The 22,767-nt window shown below is 45.3% G+C and overlaps 1 protein-coding gene across 10 annotated transcripts in view; it reads right to left on the bottom strand.

Annotated features, from left to right (window-relative positions):
* Positions 1–754: 754 nt before the first annotated feature.
* Positions 755–22,767, bottom strand: part of chrm4a (cholinergic receptor, muscarinic 4a) — a 118,443-nt gene continuing 96,430 nt past the window's right edge. For all 10 annotated transcript variants that reach the window (XM_038807449.1, XM_038807446.1, XM_038807447.1 and 7 more), the window contains one exon: positions 755–3,001. In XM_038807449.1, the coding sequence (XP_038663377.1) occupies positions 1,533–2,996 (1,464 nt within the window). In that variant the 5' untranslated portion in view covers positions 2,997–3,001 and the 3' untranslated portion in view covers positions 755–1,532. The remainder of the gene's footprint in view (positions 3,002–22,767) is intronic.

A 22,767-nucleotide genomic window follows, 5' to 3' on the forward strand; every position in this document is an offset into this window, starting at 1 on the left:
AATGTAAGCCTACTTGTGACACTAATAAAGATTATTATTATCCCCATGTAAACCTTAGTTCGTCCAAAACTAGGCTGCCTGTACGATATCCCAATCAAGTCAATTAATTATCTCCAAACTCATTAATCTACATTGGCTCCTGGGACTCCAATCCCTTAAATATAAACTTTCTAGCTTGTGTTTAAATCCTTTCCAACCTCAATAACCTCTTCCTCCCAAACCTATTCATTGCCAGCCACCTGCCACTCTCTGTCTCACACACCTTGAGGAATTCAGATCTCTAAAGTCCAGCATTATAAAACCTGCTGCCCGATCCATGTCATTGGAGTCTGCACGTTCTCCCTCTGTGTGCGTGGGTTTCCTCCGGGTGCTCCGGTTTCCTCCCACAGTCCAAAGATGTGCAGGTTAGGTGGATTGGCCATGCTAAATTGCCTTAGTGTCCAAATTGCCCTTAGTGTTAGGTGGGGTTACTGGGTTATGGGGATAGGGTGGAGGTGTGGGCTTGGGTAGGGTGCTCTTTCCAAGGGCCGGTGCAGACCCGATGGGCCGAATGGCCTCCTTCTGCACTGTAAAATTCTATGAACATTCCGGCCAGTATCCTCTGTTTTGCTGCTTGGCCACTCCTGATGGGACAGGAGTCAACCTTCTCCCCAAATACTTGCTATCTTCTAGATATTAATACCAGATTGTAATGAAGGGTACAAAATGGTGAAAGTAGTCCATCACTCATCCACAAAACACACTCCAGCATGGGTGAAGGTTTTAAATATTTATATTGTAAATAATATTAAAGGTAAAAGTTACACCAGCCACAGCATTATTGGAAAGATTACAAGAAGTTCATTATACTATATGCCCTGACCTCAAATTCTCCATTGCTAAACCAGTTTCATTAGAATTAAATTATATATAATTCTGATATCAGACCTTGTTGTGGGCAGTGACAGCCTCCTTGTGTCTGCTCACCATTCCCTGTCAGAACAATATCAGTTTTCATACGGCCTTGTTCGCTTGGCCACGATAACGTTACATTATTTAAATAGCTGAGGGTGAGGAAAGGGCTGTACTTTAATCTTGAAGCTTAGGTGATGCCCAATAAACTTTTTTGGGATCTCTAATATCACCCATTAAATGCCAGTGACAGCATTAACTCAGCCATGTCTAGATATCTTACATTTTACATTAGTTTTTGTAGCAGTAGTTTACAAGTCTTGCAACACGTCATGTCTCTGCGTCCTGACACGACTGGAGTTGCTGAGCTGAAGCTGGGCACAAGGAAAAGCACAATTCGGACTTGGTCTACCACTAGCACCTACACAATATTAGAATGAGTAATGATTTTTTTTTCACACTGTCATGTCTTTGCTTCTATGGTATGTACATGCTTTACTTAAGGAAGGGAAAGAGTAGAATTTTAGACTGAAAATACAAGCACAGTGTAAGTCTAGTATTTCAGAAAATACTGCTTAACAACACTTCCATTTTTAAATCCATAGCAAATACAAATTGCGGGCCAGACTGTGGCATTCACTTTATCTTGCATTACTAATATTTTTGTATTTGCACAGTAACAAGTGTTTGAAAGTCTTCTTGAAGGTAATGTTGCAGAGGGCATAACAAGCTGGATTGACAGTGCTGTTGATGTAGCACAGCCAGTATCCAATGACCCAAACCGTCTCAGGTACACAGTTTCCACAGAATGTGCTGATGAGAACCATGACATTGTAGGGAGTCCATGTTAATATAAATGCCAGAAGGATTGCAAAGATTGTCCGCGTGACCTTTTTCTCCCTGGCAGCCACCTGGCGTCTCTTTCGCACCTGGCTTCTCGCAATGTTAGCGAATTTCCTGGCGACAATGCCTGGCTTGTTCGCCGCTGCGTTGTTGGTTGCATTTCCTGGCATGATCTCGATGGCTGTCACGCATTCACTGCCAGTCTGTTTGGTGACTATCTTGATCCTTGACCATTTGGAGCTCTGCATTTTGGACAGTTTAGGTGCTTGTGTGTGCTGTATGACATCGCTTGTGCCTTTCTCTTTAGGATTGGGTGGGACAGTGCTGGCTGAACTGGACTCATTGGAGGTCTCCTTCTCCTCACGCTGGCCTAGGGACACTTGTTTTGCAGAGGGCTTTTCCTCCATCTTTCCATTCCGTACAGTGTCACTGGAGGAGTCCGTTGTTGGTTTGGGAGAGTTGTTGTTATTCTGCTGCTTGCTGAAGTGACTCTTGAGGAAGTTGGAAGGTCGAGATGTATTCTCTTTCTGACTTTCAGTCCTATGGCTTTTCATTCTACTCCTGCTAGCAAAGGAGACTTGGATGTACAAAACAGTCATGATGACAACTGGCAGGTAGAATGCTGCGATGGCTGTGCCAAATGTCACAGCCGTGTTGGAGAAGAATTGAATGTAACACTGTCCTTCTTTCACCTGCCGCTCGCCAACAATGAACTGCCAAAAGAGTATAGCTGGAGCCCACAAGATGAAGGAGAGTATCCAAGCTGCTGCTATCATCAGCCCAGCCATTTTGGTTGTCCTTCGAGCCGGATAGGTGAGTGGCTTTGTAACACAGAAGTAACGATCAAAACTGATAATCAACAGGTTCATTACAGAAGCATTGCTCACAACATAGTCCAAAGCTAGCCACAAGTCACAGACAACAGCCCCAAGCGGCCAATAGCCTTTGATGATGTAGACTGTATACAAGTTCATAGAAAAGACTCCAATAATCAGATCAGCACAGGCCAAGCTGAATAAGAAGTAGTTGTTCACAGTCTGTAATTGGCGATTCACTTTGATGGATAACATGACTAATATGTTGCCAACCACTGTCACCAAGCTGAGGGATCCGGTCACGACAGCTATAAAGACAATCTCGACAGTCTTGTAAGGGCTGGTCCATGTCATTTCTAAAGTTACATTTGAGTTGTTAGCTCCAGCGGTCTCAAATGTGGCATTCTCCATTGTTAGCAAGATGGTTTCTTCAAACGTGTTATACATAGAATCTGAAACATAGAGAAAAGCATAATTAGAATGGTGAATACCTGCTCCCTTGTCCTGAATGGCCTACCAGTGGCCAGCCTTGCACTGTGAGGCCTTCAGTTTACCGTCCCTTCCTTACTTTTTTTTAAGGATGTATAGTTGAATGCATAAATCTACTGTTACAGCTGTGTAACAAATAGCGAGTTTTGCAGCTGGAAACTGAGGGATTATTAAAAATTGTGCACGTCATGGACATATGTATTATATGTGTTATGTTCAAGCAACAGGTGTTCCATGAAGAACATAGGAGCAGGAGTAGGCCTTTCAGCCCTCCAAGACTGTTCTGCCAATCAATGGGATCATGGCTGATCTGTATCCTAAGTCTATCTGTCCAGCATGGCTCCATATCCCTTAACCTTTTTGGTTATCAATAGTTTCTCTTAGAATTAAAGCGATCCATTGAGTTTGCATCCATTGTGAGAAAGTTGCACAATTCTCCCACTCTTGTGTGAAGAAGTATTTCCTAACTTTATGCCTAGGTAAGCTGGCTCTAGTCCTTGTTCAGGACTTCCCAGCAGCAGAGAAATCTTCTATCCTGTCAATTTTTGCAAAAATATTAACGTCTATCAAAACATCTATATTCCAGCAAATACAATCCTGCTTCATCTGATCTATCCTCTTAATTTAATCCTTGGAGCCTTGGAAATATTCTGAAAAATCCCCAGTGTGCTCATTCCATGGCCAATATATCATTTTGTCCAGAATTGCTCGTTGTACTCCAGATGTGATCTAATTATGTCTGTAGCGTAACTTTCAGTTACCCGGTTATAAAGAGTTACATTCACTTCACTTTTTGGATTATTTTTTATTTATTATATTTTCTTGATATTAATAATGTAGACTGCATACAAGTTCGTAGAAAAGCCTCCAATAACCAGGTCAGTACAGGCCAAGCTGAATAAGCAGTTGTTCGATGTCTGTAATTTACAATTCGCTTTGATGGATACCATAACTGTCGAGATCGTCTTTATAGCTGTCGTGATCGGATCCCTCAGCTTGGTGACAGTAGTTGGCAACGTATTAATCATGTCATCCATCAAAGTGAACTGCCAATTGCAGACTATGAACAACTACTTCTTATTCAGCTTGGCCTGTGCTGATTATTGGAGTATTTTCTATAAATTTGTATACAGTCTACATTATTGGTTTCTTGGGGCTGCTGTTTGTGACTTGTAGATAGCTTTGGGCTATGTTGTGGACAATGCTTCTGTAATGCACCTGTTGATTATCAGTTTTGATTAGGGATCTTCACTGATATGTATACATGGGAGAGGGTAGAGCTGCCGAGGGGGATTGAGTTCAGGTATTTGCAGGTTAGGGACTTTGCACGAAAGGTCTGGAGGGGGTTCCCTAAGTTGCTGGTATACACCCTGCTGGAGTGACTACTGCTCCCAGATGTGGAAGGGGAGAGAAGAATTGCAGATATATACAAGTGGCTGGGGGATCAGGGAAGCAAGCGGGTCGTGAAGATCAAGGAGAAATGGGAAATGGAGTTGGGAAGGGAGATCAATTGGGGAGTATGGAGTGAGGCACTGCGGAGGGTAAACGGGATCTCTTCTTGTGCAAGGATGAGCCTGATACAGTTTAAGGTGGTGCACAGGGTGCATATGACTCGGGCGAGAATGAGTGGGTTCTTTCAGGGGGTAGCAGATAAGTGTGAGAGGTGTGAGCGGGGGCCAGCAAATCATGCACACATGTTTTGGGGTTGTGAAAAATTGGGAAGGTTCTGGGCGGGAGTGTTCGCGGTCTTAGCCAGGATAGTGGAGGAGGGAGTGGACCCTTTGGTGGCGATATTTGGGGTTTCAGAGAAGCCGGAGCTCATGGAGAGGAGGAGGCCGATGCCGTGGCCTTCGCCTCTCTGATTGCATGGCGGCAAATTTTACTGGAGTTGCAGTCGGCATTGCCACCGGGGGTAGCAGCTTAGTTGGGTGACCTGTACGGCTTCCTGTGGTTGGAGAAGATAAAGTATGAGGTGAAGGGGCTCTGAAGGGGGGTATGAGAAAAGGTGGGGGATATTTGTGACCATGTTTGAGGAGTTGTTTGTCTCCGGTGGGGAGGGGTGAAAAGGGAAGAAATCTGTACAGACTGTGTAGATGATTGCTGGGAAGTATGTTTCCCGGGGTGTTTATTTTCTGTAACCTGTTGTGATACATGTTTGTAATAAAATACATTTTATAAAAAAAGATATATATACAATTATACACATGGATCCTCACACACATATATATAGATATATATATAGATCTTCATTGATTATGTATACATGGACCCTCACTGATATGTATACATAGATCCTCATTGATAGATATATATAGTTATATATATGGATCTTCGCATACATATATATACACGGATCTTGATTGATATGTATACATGGATCCTCACTGATATGTATACATGAATCTTCACTGATATGTATACATGGATCCTCATTGATATGTGTACATGGATAGATATTTATACATGGATCTTCACTGATAGATATATAGTTATATACATGGATCTTCACTGATATGTATGCATGGATCCTCACTGATAGATAGATATATATTGTTATATACATGGATCCTCACTGATATGTCTGCATGGAACTTCATTGCTATGTATACATGGGTCCTGACTGATAGATATATATGGTTATATACATGGCTCCGCACACATACATGTAAATGGATCTTCATTGATATGTATATATGGATTCTCACTGATAGATATACATGAATCTTCTCTGATATGTATACATGGATCCTCACTGATATGTATACATGGATAGATAGATATATAGTTATATACATGGATCCTCACACACATATATATGCACTGATATGTGTACATGGATCCTCGCTGATAGATAGATATATTTATACATGGATCTTCACTGATAGATATATAGTTGTCTACATGGATCCTGACACACACACACATATTTGTGTATTATATATATGGACCTTCACTGAAATGTACACATCGATCTTCACTAATATATATCCATGGATCCTCACTGATATGTGTACATGGATCTTCACTGATAGATATATATTTATACATGGATCATCACTGATATTTATACATGGATCCTCACGAATAGATATATATTTATACATGAATCTTCACTGATATATGTACATGCATCCTCACTGCTAGGTAATATTTATACATGGATCATCACTGATATTTATACATGGATCTTCACTGATAGATATATATAGTTGTATACATGGATCCTGACATACACCTGTATGTGCATTATATATATGGATCTTCACTGTTATGTACACATCGATCTTCACTAATATGTACACATTGATCTTCCTAATATCTTTGAGCCTCTAATATTTCTCACTTTTCAACAATTTTAAAATGCGTAAGCACATCCTTTTTTGGGGCCAAAACGGATGATCTCACATTTATCTGCATTGAAATTTTGCCCCTCCACTGAATCTATCAATGTCCCTTTGTATTTTTGTTCCCTTGTCTGCACTACTTACTATGTTACAGATCTCTGTATCATTGGCAAGCTCTCACCATTTTGAAGTCACTAATAAATATAGTGAATAGTTGAGGACCATTCCTTTCCAATTCAAGCATGCATCCATCAGCTCTACTCTTTGTCTTCTATTGCAATCAAATCAATCTATTATCTTCAATTCCATTCAATTTAATTTGAGACAACAACCAGGATGTTTATCAAATACCTTCTGGAATTCCATATAAATGACATCCATAGATTTTTCCTGTCTACACCTTGAGTTACTTATTCGAAAAATTCTATTTGATTCATGAGACATAACCATGGAGACCAGCTTCACTGAGGCAGCCTCAGTGCAGCACTACAGGGAACAATTATAACTGGAGATTCCATGCTCCAAAGGAGGGCCAGTGGTTAGGGAAGACCTCCACGCTCCAGCCCCCAACAAACCCAATCCCTCTGAGCCCACCCACCCCCAAGCACTGAGGAAGCAGCTCTGGTGCCTTTGAGCTGCTTGCCAGAAAATGGAAATGGCTACTTACCTCCCCTCAGTAGCCATTGCGCCAGCTTCTTGCTTTTGAAAAGGAGTACTAAACAACGGCTGCATAATTTTCCGCTGGAGAGCTAGGTAATTCCCGGGAGGCCGCTGAATTCAACTTCAAGGTCGTTAATGAGATTGAAATTAATGCAAATTAGGGTTATTGATATACTCGCCATTTTTTGGGCGAGAGCCGGAACTCACAATTGGGAGGGGGCCAGATGAATCGCAAAATGGTTTGTGCTCAGTGCGAATCTCGATTTTGCCCTCTCTTGCTATTCACCCGTGCATTCGGATCTGTGCCGGGCACAACACCATCATTGAATCCAAATGGGGATTTAAGAATGTTGGTCATGGTTGAGGTGCTAAAGGAATGCTTTATCACGGAGGAAGATGCTGCCAAAATCTTTGTGAAAGAGAAATTATTTGAGACACTAAATATAAAGGCTGATTGTACTCAAAGTGTTAGGTCACCAGGACCGGATGGGATGCCTCCAAGAATTCTGTGGGAAGTAAGGCAATTATGGAAAATGTGGAAGAACAGGCAAAGTAACCTTCCAATACTCCTTGGATACAGTGGCTCATTTAAATATGTATACACCGGATTCTCCTGTTGTTCGGGACGTAACGGCATCGCTTGGGTGACCTCGCCAGGGCGTAGTTTAGAACTGGTCCACACTAATGTGGACCAGGCATAACGGCACCTGAGGGTCTCCCAGGCCATTTGAGACTGGTTGGTGGTTGGGGACAGGGCAGGATGGCACCATGGCATTCCTTGCTGGCACCTGGGCACCTTGACAATGCCAGCCTGATACCTTGGCACTACTAACCTGGCACTGCCAGGCTGGCAGGGGCACTGCCAGGGTGCTATGGTGGCACTGCCAAGGATCTGGGCCTGAGGGGGTTCATGCCCATGAAAGGGGGGTAAGGGAAGTACGAAGGGTGGGAAGGAGTGAAGGATGGTGGTCCTGAAAGGGGGGGGGGCGCGGAAGGGGTGAGGGGAGGCCCGAAAAGGGAGGGGGGGGGCATCAGTCACCCAAAGTGGGGTATCCTCACCTCGGGGGAAGAGTAATGCCCATGTCCCATGTGTGTGGGGGAGTGACATTGTCCGTGGGTGGGGTGGGACCCTCATGCTCAATTAGGCACTCTATGATTGTATGATTCTTTCAAAATGGCAGCCCGATCTCTGAGGAGCTGGTCTTGATGGCGAGTTCAGCTCCCCATTGCTGAAAAATTTTCTAAGTGTGGTCTTGACAGGGGAGTAACTCTGTAGGGCTCAAAAAAAGACAACGGGCGGGATTTAACTAAATGGGAACAAAGTCCCATCACGTTTGGCTGCATGTTTCTTGGTGCTTTCAGCGCCGAGAAACACGCTATAAAATGGCACCTGGGGTAAATAGAGGACCTCAGTGAGGAACGGGCGGCCGATGCTGCACTTGGCCCCGTTTTGAGCACTGAGGAACACTGCTCGCCACACTCTTCCGTGTAAATGGTGTCCCGATCTCTGGAGCCACTGAAGTGACCCCCGACCCATCCCAAGTCCCAATGCATTATGAGAGAGTCCCTGGGCTCATCCCCACATCCCCCCAACACCTGTGCAGGTGGTCCCCGGCCAGATTGCCACCGTGCAAAAGTGCCAATGTGGCATGGGACCTTGGCAATGCCAACCTGGCACCCTGGCAATGGCCCTGCCAGCTGGCAGTGGCACCTGGGCTGTGCACCCGGTGTGGATCTCACCCAAAAAGCCGGTAGGAAACACCCCACCAAACCTGCCTAAAATGACACCTTGGAATTTTTTGATTGAGTTCCGCCCAATGTTTTCAGTCTGGGTCATTCTTTGTGAAAGCTCAGAACATCTAGCAGAGGAACTTTCTCATGCTAATCTTGTGTGTGGGATAGCATAATGGGCAGGGCAGTTAAGGGACAGATTTAGAAACATTCATAATAGTCTGATTCGCAGCTGAGACAGAGGGAATGTTTAGGTATGAGCTTTAGTGGATCAAACACCTTTGTAGCCTTCACGTTTTTGTTGTGCAAGTCACCAGGACTGATGGGATATAATTGTCTCCCTCTGACCTTTGTTTGTCAGGAACTGCACTCAGACTCTTGCTCTTCAACAATGGCATACAGTTTGCTTTGCTCAGGGTTGTACTGATTTACATTGATGGGAGATCCTGGGAATCCCAGTGGTACACACATAAGAAAAATGTCAGGCTGGTTAAGACACCTGGTCCATTGATCCTGTACCACACAATAGAGTTGCCTTGTGCATCACAATATAAAACCTTCACCTCCCACCTCATGTTAAACCAAAAAGGATAACTACCATTTCTGGCTTTCGCATGATCGGTGCAAATGCTTCAATCTCTGCAGCTGCCTTCCGCTGCAGGGAGGAGATTACCAAGCAGAGGGAGATGTTAAAGGATGTTAGCTTCTGTAATAATGCTCATTGGGACCACGGGGATGACTGATTGATTTCCCCTTGGACTTCGGAGAATATTAGTTCCCATGGTGAACAGGTGGAGGCCCACCCAGCTGGAGCCCGTTTGCGGAACCTTGAATTGTAGCTCCCAGACCCATAATGACAGTTCCCAATTATCCTGGGCTGGGACATTACTTTTGTGTGCTGTGGTAGCGGCTTTATTTTCAGTTTAAAATAAACCAGTTTGGCCTTTCACTCCGTGCTTCCTATAATTATTCCAGCTTCCAATCCACATTTTAACCAGGAGGCTTTTCTATCACAGCATGCTGTAGGAAAGATCAAGTCCAGTTCCCCACGGTCTGTAGCCGGGTGTATATTAGCTGAGGATCTGGGCAGGAATAGAAAAGCTTCATACTGAACTAAAATGACTAAAACCTGGAGCAGTTATTGACACTGAGCAGATGTCTCCCAGCTTCTAGCAACCACTGCACTTTTAAGACTGGATAGCATATGGCCTATCCACACTCTCGGTCCTTGTCAAGCTGAATCATTGCCAGTGCACACCTTGCTGGTTGGCCAGCCAAGCACTTCAAACTAACACTACCGGAAGCAGGGTTTGATTTTTCTGCTTGAACAAATCTGCAGCATTTTGTCTCCAGTTTCACTGACCTATTTGTGCAATCTGTGCATCTTTTAACCATCGTCGCATTTTTTCCACCAGAATAACTGACAGCTGCCTGGTGCCTCCCAAGTTATTCCCTGGACTAATAGTAACCTGTAACATTTCTTTTGTGCTTAAAGTACCTGATTGGATCGAATGGGGAAGTTTCTTTGCGGTCTATCACTCACTCCTTGGATTTTGAATAAAGGAGATGTTATTGCCAAGTGAATCCTCCAGTTAGTTCAGATGAATGGTCCACTCCAGTTTTTAAAACAAATTTGCAAAATTATAGTTATTATTGAAATCCTGCCACAGCCAGGGACAAAATCTTATCAAGGTCATATATGTCAGCCTATCATCCGAGGTAAACAATTCCTCCTTGTTCTTTTTGAACTGTCTGTAACCTTTGAGATGGTGACCACACCATCCTCCTCCAGTTCAATTGGGTGGGACTGCACTTGCCCAGCTCTATTATCTATCTAATCGTATCTTGAGCAACACTTAGAATCACCTTCTCTACTTACTCCTGCACCATTACCTCTGATGTCCCCGAAGAATTTATCCTTGGCCCCCTCCTACTTCTACTACACCACCATCTATCTTGACCCCTCCACTGCATCCAGATATTCAGCCTGCTTGTCTATCATTTAATGGTGCATGAACTGAAGCTTCTTCCAAGTAAATATTAGAATAGAATCCCTACAGTGCAGAATGAGGCCATTTGACCCATCGGGTCTGCACTGACCCTCCGAAAGAACACCGTCCCTCGGCCTACTCTCCCACCCAATCCCCGTAAACCTGCACATTGATCATGGCAAATCCACCTGACCTGCACATCTTTGGACTATGGGTGGAAACTGGAGCACCTCGAGGAAACCCATACAGACATGGGGAGGGTTATGGGGATAGGACGGAGTAGTGGGCCTTGGTAGGGATCTCTTTTGGAGGGTCAATGCAGACTCAATGGGCCGAAGGGCCTCCTTTTGCACTGTAGGGATTCTCTGGATTCTATGGACCCTAAATGCCCTTAGCTGGGCAATATGGTCACCTCAACAAACCAAAACCCAATAAAGTTTCAATGATTAAATGACGGGGCGTTAGGCTATGAATTAAACATGGCAGGTACAGTTACGTGTTGTATCTTGTGTTTCCACAATTAGGCCAATTCAGTGCTTCTGCAATGGCCAAGTGCAACATTTAAATGCCCATACATTCATTCATTACCAGGTTAGCTGATCTGAGCTGGGGTACTTGCAGGGACACTACAATGGAGTTTGGTGCCCAGGACTTGCAAAGAGTGTTGCAATATCTCTTTAAGAGAGAATATCCTAATGGATGAATAGCCAAGATGTAAACCATGTGGCCAGAAGGCATTGTTCAGAGGAGTTTTCAGTTTAACTGGCAGCATGTGGTGTGGAGGAACTGCAGCTGCACTTTCCTGTTGACAATGGCTGTTGAACGTTTATGGTAAATCAATCTGCTGAGAAATTCTGTACCACATCTTCAGATTAAACTGAACCTACCTTCAATTTACCAGTGCTTTAGGTTGTGGGGATGAGACCCACACAGGCAAGGGAGAATGCACAAACTCCACACGGACAGTGACCCAGGGCCGGAATTCGAACCCGGGTCCTTGGCTCCGTGAGTGCTAACCACTGCGCCACCGTGCCACCCTCAGTTCACCAGTCCTGTTTGAGATTGGTAAATTCGTATTAAGCAAACATAAAAATGCACTCAATGATTGAGCGAAGAGGTGCTAGACAATGAATTAAACATGAGCGGCATAGTTGTGAGTTGTAGCTTGTGTTTCTACAATGAAGCCAATTCTTTGCCTCCGCTATGACTTGGCGTTCAAGTGTGCAACATGTAAGTGACCCATACATTCAGTAATTGCATGGTTAGCTGTTCTGAGCTGTGATACTTGCAGGGGAAATACATGGGATTATATTGCCCTGGACTTGCAAAGGGATCCTGCTCTTTCATATGTGTGAGAATAAGTGGCGGTCTATGCGAAAAGAGGATTGAACATTTGTCCATAATGGTCTCTGTGGGCAAATAACCTCTTTAACTTTCAATGTCTTAGCACATGTAAGAAATGGCAATGTAGCCAAGATCTCTACAAGTCAGGGGTGTGGGAATGATTGTGCACACTACCTCCATACCTTGGCACCCTGGGCTGTTGGTGGGATCAACATACATTGAGCTGAAACAGCATTCTGTTTAATGTAAGGGTTTCCAATGTAAGGGGCAGCACGGTGGCACAGCGGTTAGCATCTGATCATACTTCAGTATCTGATCATCTGAGATAATTGGCCTCCAAGAACCATCTTCCTTTAATCTAGGTATGACTCCAATTATTGGAGAATTTTCTGCCTGATTCCCATTTGCTTCAATTTTCCAAGGCTCCTTGCAACTTAACTCTTGCTCAAATGCTACTTTGATAACAAGGGCAGTCACTCATGCCTTTAGCTATTGAATTCAATCATTGTCCATGTTTGTACCAAGGCTGTAATGATATCTGGGGCTGACTGATGCTTTTCACTAGCACTGGTGGGGAGTCCTTCCTGGTGCTGAAGGTGTGTTCAGTTGTGTGAGGTTAAAGAAGGGCCTTGCTGGAGTGTGGAGCACTAAAATAGCAGTGCCACTGTCATATCAGTGTTTCATCTCAAGTCTAATATCAGGATTTGTCGATTTTGCATACTTCGGACACTCGAGGTTTGTATCGATGCCCTCACCAAAATGGCAGCTGGCACAGATAGCACCAGAACTGAGGGGGATTCTCCGGTCTCCGACGCCGAAATCGTGTTCGGCGATTAGCCAGAGAATCCATGTTGGCGCCGGAATCGGGGGTGACTCTATTTTTGCGATGCTCCACCTCCTCCAAAATGGCATACTCTAGGAGTATGCTGGAAGCCATTTGGACGGTCTCAGGATGTTACCTGAGACCCTCCCCCGATGCTCCGCCCCCGACGGGCCGAGTTCCCGGCAGCGTGGGTCACTCATGCTATTTTTTGTCAGGAACTCAGTGTGGCTGCTGCAGACTGAGTCCAGCGCTGGCACAGTTGGGGAAGAGCCGATCTGCGGGCGGTGGGGGGAGTGGGGGCTTGGGCAGGGGCTGGAGGCACTGGTGGGGGTGGTCTGGGGTGGCGAGCCTCGCCAAAGGGGAGCACTATTTGGCAGTCTGGGTCCGCGCACGGCTGGCGCCATGTTGCACGGTGCGGCCGCTGCAGGCCACTGCCGTGCGCATACGTGGCCACGGACCCGGCAATGTCCGGCCTAATCGGCAGCTAGAGCTGGGTTATCTACACTACCGGAGTGCTAGCCCCCCACCAAATGGGGGATTGGTGGCCGATTTGCGCTGTGTTTTCAGTCGTATAAGGCCATCGTTCCCACGCTGGCATCAGCACTTAGTCTCAGAATCGGAGAATCCAGCCCAGAGTGTATGAGTCGCAGATGCGGGAGACAAAGCAGTATTCGTGGTGCTCGAAAATTGCATATTTCAGAGCCAGATGTAACTACAAATAAATTACTTTTAATAATAATAATAATTTTTACTGTCACAGGTAGGCTTACATTAAGACTGCAATGAAGTTACTGTGAAAAGCCCCGAGTCGCCATATTCCGGCGCCTGTTCGGATACACAGAGGGAGAATTCAAAATGTCCACATTACCAGCATGTCTTTCGCGACTTGTGGGAGGAAACCGGAGCACTAGGAGGAAACACACGCAGACACGGGAAAACGTGCAAACTGCGCACAGACAGTGACCCAAGCCAGGAATCGAACCTGGGACCCTGGCGCTGTGAAGCCATAGTGCTAACCACAATTTCAGAAGGGTTTAAGGTGTGGAACATCTTATTGTTCTTGTTTTGCAGGTCTCCAGTCTTTGCTCCCTGAGACAGATGCCGCATTTGTTAACTAAAAAATAAAGTGGGCAGCACAGCAGTACAGTGGCTAGCACAGTTGTTTCACAGCTCCAAGGTCCCAGGTTCGATTCCCAACTTGGGTCACTGCCTCTGTGGAGTCTGCACGTCGCCCCCGTGTCAGCGTGGGTTTCCTCCGGGTGCTCCGGTTTCCTCCCACAATCCAAAGATGTGCAGGTTAGGTGGATTGGCGATGCTAAATTGTCCTTACTGCCCAAACAAAAAAGGGTAGGTGGGGTTACGGGGATGGGGTGGAAGTGTGGGGTTAGGATGGAGGTGTGGGCTTCAGTAGGGCGCTCTTTCCAAGGGCTGCTGTAGACTCGGTTGGCTGAATGGCCTCCTTCTGCACTGTAGATTCTATGATTCTACTATGCTACCATGCTGCCCTCGGTATGCTTCTGTGCTTCAAATGCTTCTATGGTTTGTCAGCGACATGGCAGCCTTAATTTGTGCAACATTGAGATGAACATTCAGTTAATTAGTATTCCATTATTAAGACACGGGCCACTCTGATAACATCACCACAGTGAACATGTGCATTGGGCAGATGGACAGATTTTGGCCCTTGTGCAAACATTGTTCATTAATTCCCTTCTGTTGTTGTATGGTTCATGGATATCTCAGTAACCCCTGCACTCATCCAGAAAACATTGGTTAAAGAGGAACAGTTACAGCTGGGGCCATATCGTGCCGTTCTGCACCCAGGTGCTGCAAACTGAACAAAGTATTTACTGACCGCAGCAAGGGAACCGATGCTTGAGCGCAGGAGGAGTTGTGTTGGTGATAAGAGAATCAGGTGCTGATCTAGGATTGTGGCAGCTGTAGAAATGAGAGCCATGCCCCGAGTTTGTATATTATCCATGATCATGGCACTTAAACAGGATTGTAAATAAATTCAGTGAGGGCGCTTTGGGACATCCCTCTTGTAAGGACTTGTCAATTCCTGTAAGCTGATGTGTCACTTTATTTGCTTTGGGGAAAAGCATTTTTATCGCCTTGCCTCGTACACCCCGAAGGAATGAAGCCCACGGGAAATTGTGTAAGTGTACATTCCATGCAGAATAATGTTTAGATGTCAATTTGTCAAAATATTCACCTTTGAGATTATTTTCCTTCAACTTATTCTATACTTCGAAGCTAATTTTATGTTGGAGAAAGGTGTGTTGAATATTGAAATCTTAAAATGAATCCAGTGTAGCCAAAAAGAAAAGCAGAGAATGAGGAAAGACTGTCCCTTTTGATTCAGCTCATTCCTGTCGAACTCCCTCATAAGGAAAAAAAAAGGACAGGGAAAGGAAGAACGAGACAGGATTTCCTTACAGATCAATTCTTCAACATGGCTATATGGCACCTTTTAATATGGTGATGGTGAAACATTCTGAGAACAATGCTGAGAGGCTGGTGGAGGAGCAAAGGTATTTGGCGCTGCACAAATTGCCAAAGGCTAATGCTAAAGGATTATTGAAATGGTTCACAGAAGCATAGAAACAGTCAAAATCGGAGCAGGAGGAGGCCATTCGGCCCTTCAAGCCCGCTCCTCATACATCAGTCCCGTCATCCCAGGAATCAGTCTGGTAAACCTTCACTGCACTCCCTCTATAGCTAGAACATCTTTCCTCAGATAAGGAGACCAAAACTGCACATAATATTCCAGACGTGGCCTGACCAAGGCCCTGTATAATTGCAGCAAAGCATCCCTGTTCCTGTGCTCGAATCCTTTGGCAATGAAGGCCAGCATACCATTTGCCCTCTTTACCGCCTGCTGCACTTGCTTACCTTCAGTGACTGGTGTTTGAGGACACCCAGGTGTCGTTGCACGTTCCCCTCTCCTAATTTATGGCCATTCAGATAATAGTCCGCCTTCTTGTTTTTGCTACAAAAGTGGATAACCTCGCATTTATCCAAATTATACAGCATGTGCCATTCATTTGCCCACTTACTCAACTTGCGAGTGAGTGGGCAAATCATGGCCTTTATTTCAACAAAGAACTGAATGCAAAGGGAGCAAGTAATGCTTTGATTGTAGCGTCTTGGATCTCATCTATAGCATTGCATTCCCCTTTGGGCATCAAACCTCAGAAAAGATACACTGGCATTGGAAATGTTAATGTGTCACTTCACCAGAATGACAGGGCAGCATGGTAGCATAGTGGTTAGCACACTTGCTTCACAGCTCCAGGGTCCCGGTTTCAATTCCCCGCTGGGTCACTGCCTGTGCGGAGTCTGCACGTTCTCCCCGTGTGTGCATGGGTTTCCTCCGGGTGCTCCGGTTTCCTCCCACAGTCCAAAGATGTGCAGGTTAGGTGGATTGGCCATGATAAATTGCCCTTAGTGTTGGGTGGGGTTACTGGGTTATGGGGATGGGGTGGAGATGTGGGCCTGGGTAGGGTGCTCTTTCCAAGATCCGGTGCAGACTCGATGGGCCGAATGGCCTCTTTCTGTACTGTAAATTCTATGCCAAGAGTTCAAAGGATCAAATTCTGAAGACAAGTTGCATTGTATTCTCATTAATGTAGATGGTTTAATGGTATAATCAAACTGTTTAAAATGATAAATGGGTTCAATGAGGTGCAGGAACACAAATTGTTTCTTCTGGTTGGGAATCTTCCACAAGGGAGCTAAATTTTAAAATTTGAATTCGGCCATATGGGAGTGAAATTAGGAAGCATATTTTCATACAAAGGATGGTATAAGCCTGAAACTCCCTCCCCAAAAGGCTACAAATGATAGATCAATTGAAACTCTCTGGACTGAGATTTATAGATCAGCCTTAGAGCAAGCCTGAGAGCATTCTCCTGTTCCTACATAATGTCATCCTTGAAAGCATTAAGATCAAACCTGCAGTATGGGGTTTCAAAATTCTAGTCCTGGTCAATATAGAGGTAGTCAGTGCAATGGACTTACAATTTGGCATTAAGGCTGGTATGGGATCTTCAATCAATAGAGATTGAAGATGTTTTAGTTACAGTGTAAGTCTTGCTTGGGAGAGGCTGCAGTCTGCTCAATTGATGTAATGACTACAGGAGACTTGCTGATCTGGTGTAATGGTGTTCGGCATATTTGGGACACTGCTCAGGAAAGATGTGAGGAGTGAACCATGCACCCTTAGTTTCAATCTCCAGTCAGCTAACTGTGTTACCTTAGCACACCTGTGTTCATACCCCATCATCATTTGTTTTAGTTACAGGAAATCTCAGATGTTGCCAAGCATATACTTTTATACCTTCTCTCGAAAGCAGGTGCTCAGGATGATCAGCACTAAATTAATACATTCACATCTATCATCCATCATAGTAACGACTATGGGACAGAATGATGAACACTAACTGCAGCCCGTAAGTACTCCACTGCTTGTTCAAATGTCCATGTTTGTTCTAACTGGAATGCAAACACAGCAAGGTGATGAGCAATTGGTGAACATTATTCACGTTTTTAAACTACGTTGGGTAGCTCATGGTCCCAAAATGAAAGAGGCCAATGGGACTAAGTTAACTTCAACATGAGGATTAACTACTTTACATTTAAAACTGTTAATTTAGGGGACTAATTGCTGGGCAAGGTAGAGATCGCTCAGCAAAAAGGCAAATTCCTGAAGTGCACATTTTACAGTGCACAAGCAGGCCATTTGGCCCATTGACTCTGTGTTGACATATTGCTGGAGCAATCCAAAAGTTAATCCCATTCTCCTGCGTTTTCCATCACTTCAAATGCTTATCCGATTTTGGTTTATAGGCTGCAATGATTTCTGCCTCAACCACTCCCGGTGGCAAAGCCTTCCATAATCTTAACAACCTACTGAACAAAGAACAAAGAAAAGTACAGCACAGGAACAGGCCCTTTGGCCCTCCAAGCCTGTGTTGACCATGCTGCCCTTCGAAACTAAAATCTTCTGCACTTCCGGGGTCCGTATCCCTCTATTCCCATCCTATTCATGTATTTGTCAAGATGCCTCTTAAATGTCATCATCGTCCCTGCTTAAAGCAATTACTGCTTAAAGCAATTTCTCTTAACCTCTCTCTTCACATGTAGTGACTTCCAAGAAGAAATAGTCTTTCTCCATTCATTCTATTTATTCTCTCAAAATCTTCCATAATTAAAAAAAAAGTTCTCTGCTCCTGTGATAACTTGTCTGGTATCTCATTAATGATAGGACCATCTTTGACGTGACAAAAGTCAGCATGGGTCTTGAGAAAAAGTTATTTTTAGGTTTGCTAAATAAACTTCTTCCAATTTCTGGCTCAGAAGGAGTGTTTTAGAATTCAAACCAACCTCATTAAATCATCAGCGCATGTTCTTTATGTCCAAGCATAGTAACAACCTGAGCTTTCATGGTAGGTGCAATACTTCAGAATTTACCAAATGCTTCCTTCTGATAGAGAATCCGACCACTTGAACTGTGTTTCATTTCGGTTTGCTTGTGCTTCTCAGGGGTGAACAATGTCACGCTCTTTTACAGTGGCTGACAATGCTGATCTGAATATTAGGAGCAGAGTCTAGGCATGACTTTTATTGAATTGGAGTTACCCTTTGCTGTGAGCTGTGTCCAAAGAAATGTGAATGAGCAACTGGAGCACAGCCCTGGCTCTGACAGAGGTAGGTTTCAATGAAAAGGCAACTTTAGAATAGGGAAGGTGATGATGTAGTGGTATTGTCACTGGACTAATAATCTGGAGACCCAGGGTAATACTCTAGGGCCCTGAGTTCAAATGATGGTGAAATTTGAATTCTGTTAAAAATCTGGAATTAGTGTCCTAAACTGGTGGATTTTTGCAGACCTTTTTTTTTGCATCATATCAACTATCTTGAAAGTGGATCTAGAGCCATGCTCGTTGGTAGCTGTGTTTGGGGTGTTGGACCAGCCAGGGTTGAGGACTGGAATGGGGCAGATGCTTTGGCATTCGCTTTGTTGCTGGCCCGGAGACGGATTCTGTTGAGTTGGAGGCAAGTGACACCGCCTAGCTCTGCAGCGTGGATTTGATGGAGTTCTTGTACTTTGAGAAGGTCAAGTTCATGGTGAAGGGCTTGATCGATGGGTTCTATCGTAGATGCCGACCATTTATACTTGAAGGAGCTGGTCACTTAGCTGTCAGTGGGATGGGGTAGGAGGGGGTAGTTCGGGTGGGGGGTTGTTTTTCTCTTTTGATTTTACATTGCTATTGTTATCTGTTATTGGGGTTGTGATTTGTATAAAATGACAAAAGTCCAATTCAAATATTTCTTTTTTAAAAATGTTTAAATCTGGAATTAAATCTAATGACCATGAAACCATTGGGCCTGTTCAGCACAGTGGGCTAAACAGTGGCTTGTATTGTAGAACAAAGCCAGCAGTACGGTTCAATTCCTGTACCGGCCTCCCCGAAGGCGACCAGGGGCTTTTCACAGTAACTTCATTGAAGCCTACGCGTGACAATAAGTTATTATTATTGTTGTAAACACCCATCTGGTTCACTAATGTCCTTTAGGGAACAAAATCTGTTTTCCTCAGTAATATAGTGAATGCTTAAAATATTCTCGGGAAGTGGACTAGCAAACCCCTCAGTTCCAGGGCAATTAGCGATGGGCAGCACATACCAGCCAATCAGTGACATTCAAATCCCATTAATTAATTTTAAAGGATCAGGAGGATTCAATAATTCAGCTCAAGATCAGATTGGGTCAGACCAAGGGGTTTTACAGTGTATATGCTGCAACTTTGGTTGGAATATTGTGTGCACCTCATAAAGAGTTTGATGGTTGAGCAGCATGTGGAAGAATGGTTGGTGGGGACCCTCCACTTTCCTGCTTCCCCCCCTCCCGCAATTAGGTCCTTGAGGGAAGGCCTGTGAACGGCCTTCCTGTCTGCTGCCAACTGAGGCCCTTGTATAATATAATTATATCATAATCACCTGGCATTGGGAGGGGGAGCCTGCGGAGAGCTACCGTCTTCCCTTATTGCTGGCCCCACTCCTCCGCGGCCCTAGCCCTCCTACCATCACGCACCTCTGGTCTGGGATCTAAAGACCTCGAGTGGATGTTGCACCAGCTTCAGCAACAACCTTACCAATGGCACTGCCATTCAGTTGGACGGCCTCCGATTGGCTGAAAACTCTCCGGTCTTCCAACCCCCGGGTCCTTAATTCTGATGGAACGCCCGCTGCTGTTAAGTGCCCATGTGGAACAACATGTAGTGGGTTTTCCCTAAAAGGGGTGAGGAGGGTCTCTCGCCAGCACCCCAGCTGGCATCTGAGACCCATATCACCTCCACAAGATTTCCTCCATGTGTTTGCTCTGGCTGAGGAATGTAGAACAAGGGGGGAGTGTCTCAGGACAAGGGACCAATATTTTAGGACCGGGACAAGAAGAAATTTGTGTGCTCAGAGGGATGTGGATCCTTGGAATTCTCTACCCCAGAGGATTGTGGGTGCTCCATTGTTGAATAAGTCTAAGGCTGAGATATATTTCTGGTCTGTCAGAGAATCACAGGTTATTTATGAGGAGCAGGAAAGAAAGGGGAATTGAAGCCCAAGATCTGCTATGGTTATAGTAAATTGGAGAAGGCTCAATGGGCCGTATGGTTGACTTATGTTCCTATTTTGTTTTTTACAAATATTTTTATGCACCATATTTTCATCATTTCCACCATACAACATAAAGAAAACAAAAACAGAACCCCAACAATATAAAACCAGTGGTAAGCCATGGTAACCGGATCTCCAGCACTGAGTCTGTCCCTGTGGCTCAGAAGGGAAGGAGGGAGAGCAGGAGAGCAATAGTTATTGGGGACTCAATAGTTAGAGGGGCAGATAGACGGTTCTGTGGCAATGAAAGGGACTCACGGATGGTATGTTACCTCCCGGGTGCCAGGGTCCATGACGTCTCGGGCCGTGTTTTCAGACTCCTTAAGGGGGAGGGGGAACAGTCACAAGTCATGGTACACATCGGTACCAACAACATAGGTAAGAGAAGGGATGGGGATTTAAAACAGGAATTTAGGGAGCTAGGGTGGAAGCTGAGAGCCAGGACAAACCATGTTGTCATCTCTAGTTTGTTGCCAGTGCCACGTGCTAGCCAGTTGAGGAACAGGGAGAGAGTGCAGATAAACACGTGGCTGCAGGGATGGTGTAGGAGGGAGGGTTTTAGTTACGTGGATAATTGGAGCACATTCTGAGGAAGGTGGGACCTTTAAATGTGTAAATATTCTCGACCTCTTCACCAGACCCCTAACCTCCTCACGTTCCACGTTACTATTCTGACCGGGGTCTCTCACCCCCACCTGCCTCTCCTATTCTCCATCATCATAACTCCGGGCCCCGCCCACTGGACCTGGCTCCCATCAGCCCTTTGTTGCCATCAAACCCTTCCCCTCTCCCAGAATCCCCCATCCACTTCCTCTCGAACATACCTCCCCCAGTATCGATCCCATCCCCCACCTTTCATATCTCCCAGGCACATTGAAACCTATTTAACCAGGCTCAATGGCCGTGGCCCCTCCCCCCACCACACTCCCATTCATTAGCCAACCTTTGCTTGCTAGTGTGGAGGCACCTGCCCAGGTCTCCCTCCTCCCAATCCCCTCTCCAATGGACCAAACCCTGGAAAACAAAGTCACTCAAACATAACCAGTGCGCAAAGACCGTGCCCCAGAAAAACACCATTACCCTGAAGCCCAATGTTCTCACACCCACTGAAACCCATAGCAGAGGGTACACTACCCTTCCCCATCAACCAACCCAAAAAACAAACCCCCAACTGTCCCCCCCCACAAATACAAACAAATAAACATCCTTAAATAACGAACAAGAGATAAGGCTGTACACTACATTTCACCCCCCCCTTCCTTGAGTCCAGAACCAAACTTCAGTCCCATCTCTCATTTTAACCACAGTCCTCCAGCTTTCCCCATCTCAAACTAGAAGTCGTTCGAATTATAGGCCACCCTCAACTTCACTGGACAGACCACACCGAACCTCACACCATCACTGTAGAGTGCTGCCTTCACCTGACCGAAGGTTGCTGGCCTTCTCGCCAGCTTCGCAGTTAAGTCCTGGCATATACGAATACCAGCTTCTTCCCACTTCACCTCACGCCTTTGCTCTGCCCAACTCACGACCTTCTCCTTGATGTGGAATTTGTTAAGCAAATTATGACTGCCCTTGGCGGCTCGTTTGCCTTAGGCTTGGTCCTGTGTGGCCGATGAGCATTGTTCAATTCATACTGGGAGGGTTCTTCCCCCTCGCCCAACATCTCTGCTAACATCTTCACAAAGTACTCAGTCGACCTCGGGCCCTCTATCCACTGTGGCAAGCCCACAATTCTCAAATTCTGCTTCCTCAACCTGTTCTTCAGGTCCTCCATCTTGACTCTAAGTCCTTTCTTGGCCTCCACCACCCTTCTATGTTCTATGTTCCACAGCTCCTCACCCATCGAGGGGAGCTGGTCACTATGTTGCGTCAGAGCTTTCTCCACCCCCTTCAGCTTCTCTTCTTGCTCCCATATCACGGCCAATGTCTTCAACACCGCTGCCTTCACCGGGGCCATCACCTCCTCCACCAGTTCCTTCATCACTGCCATCATCTCCTTACGCAGCACCTCCATATCTTTGGTGAACTGCCTCTCAAACACTCCAGCCATCACCCCAGTCAATGTCTCTAAGGTGAAGAGTGGGGCCCAAACCAGCAGTATCCAGCCTCCGCCATCTTTCCTGCTGCCGGTTGACCCATTCACTTGATGGTGAACAT

This window comes from Scyliorhinus canicula, chromosome 9, assembly GCF_902713615.1.
Source record: "Scyliorhinus canicula chromosome 9, sScyCan1.1, whole genome shotgun sequence".
Taxonomy (NCBI): domain Eukaryota; kingdom Metazoa; phylum Chordata; class Chondrichthyes; order Carcharhiniformes; family Scyliorhinidae; genus Scyliorhinus; species Scyliorhinus canicula.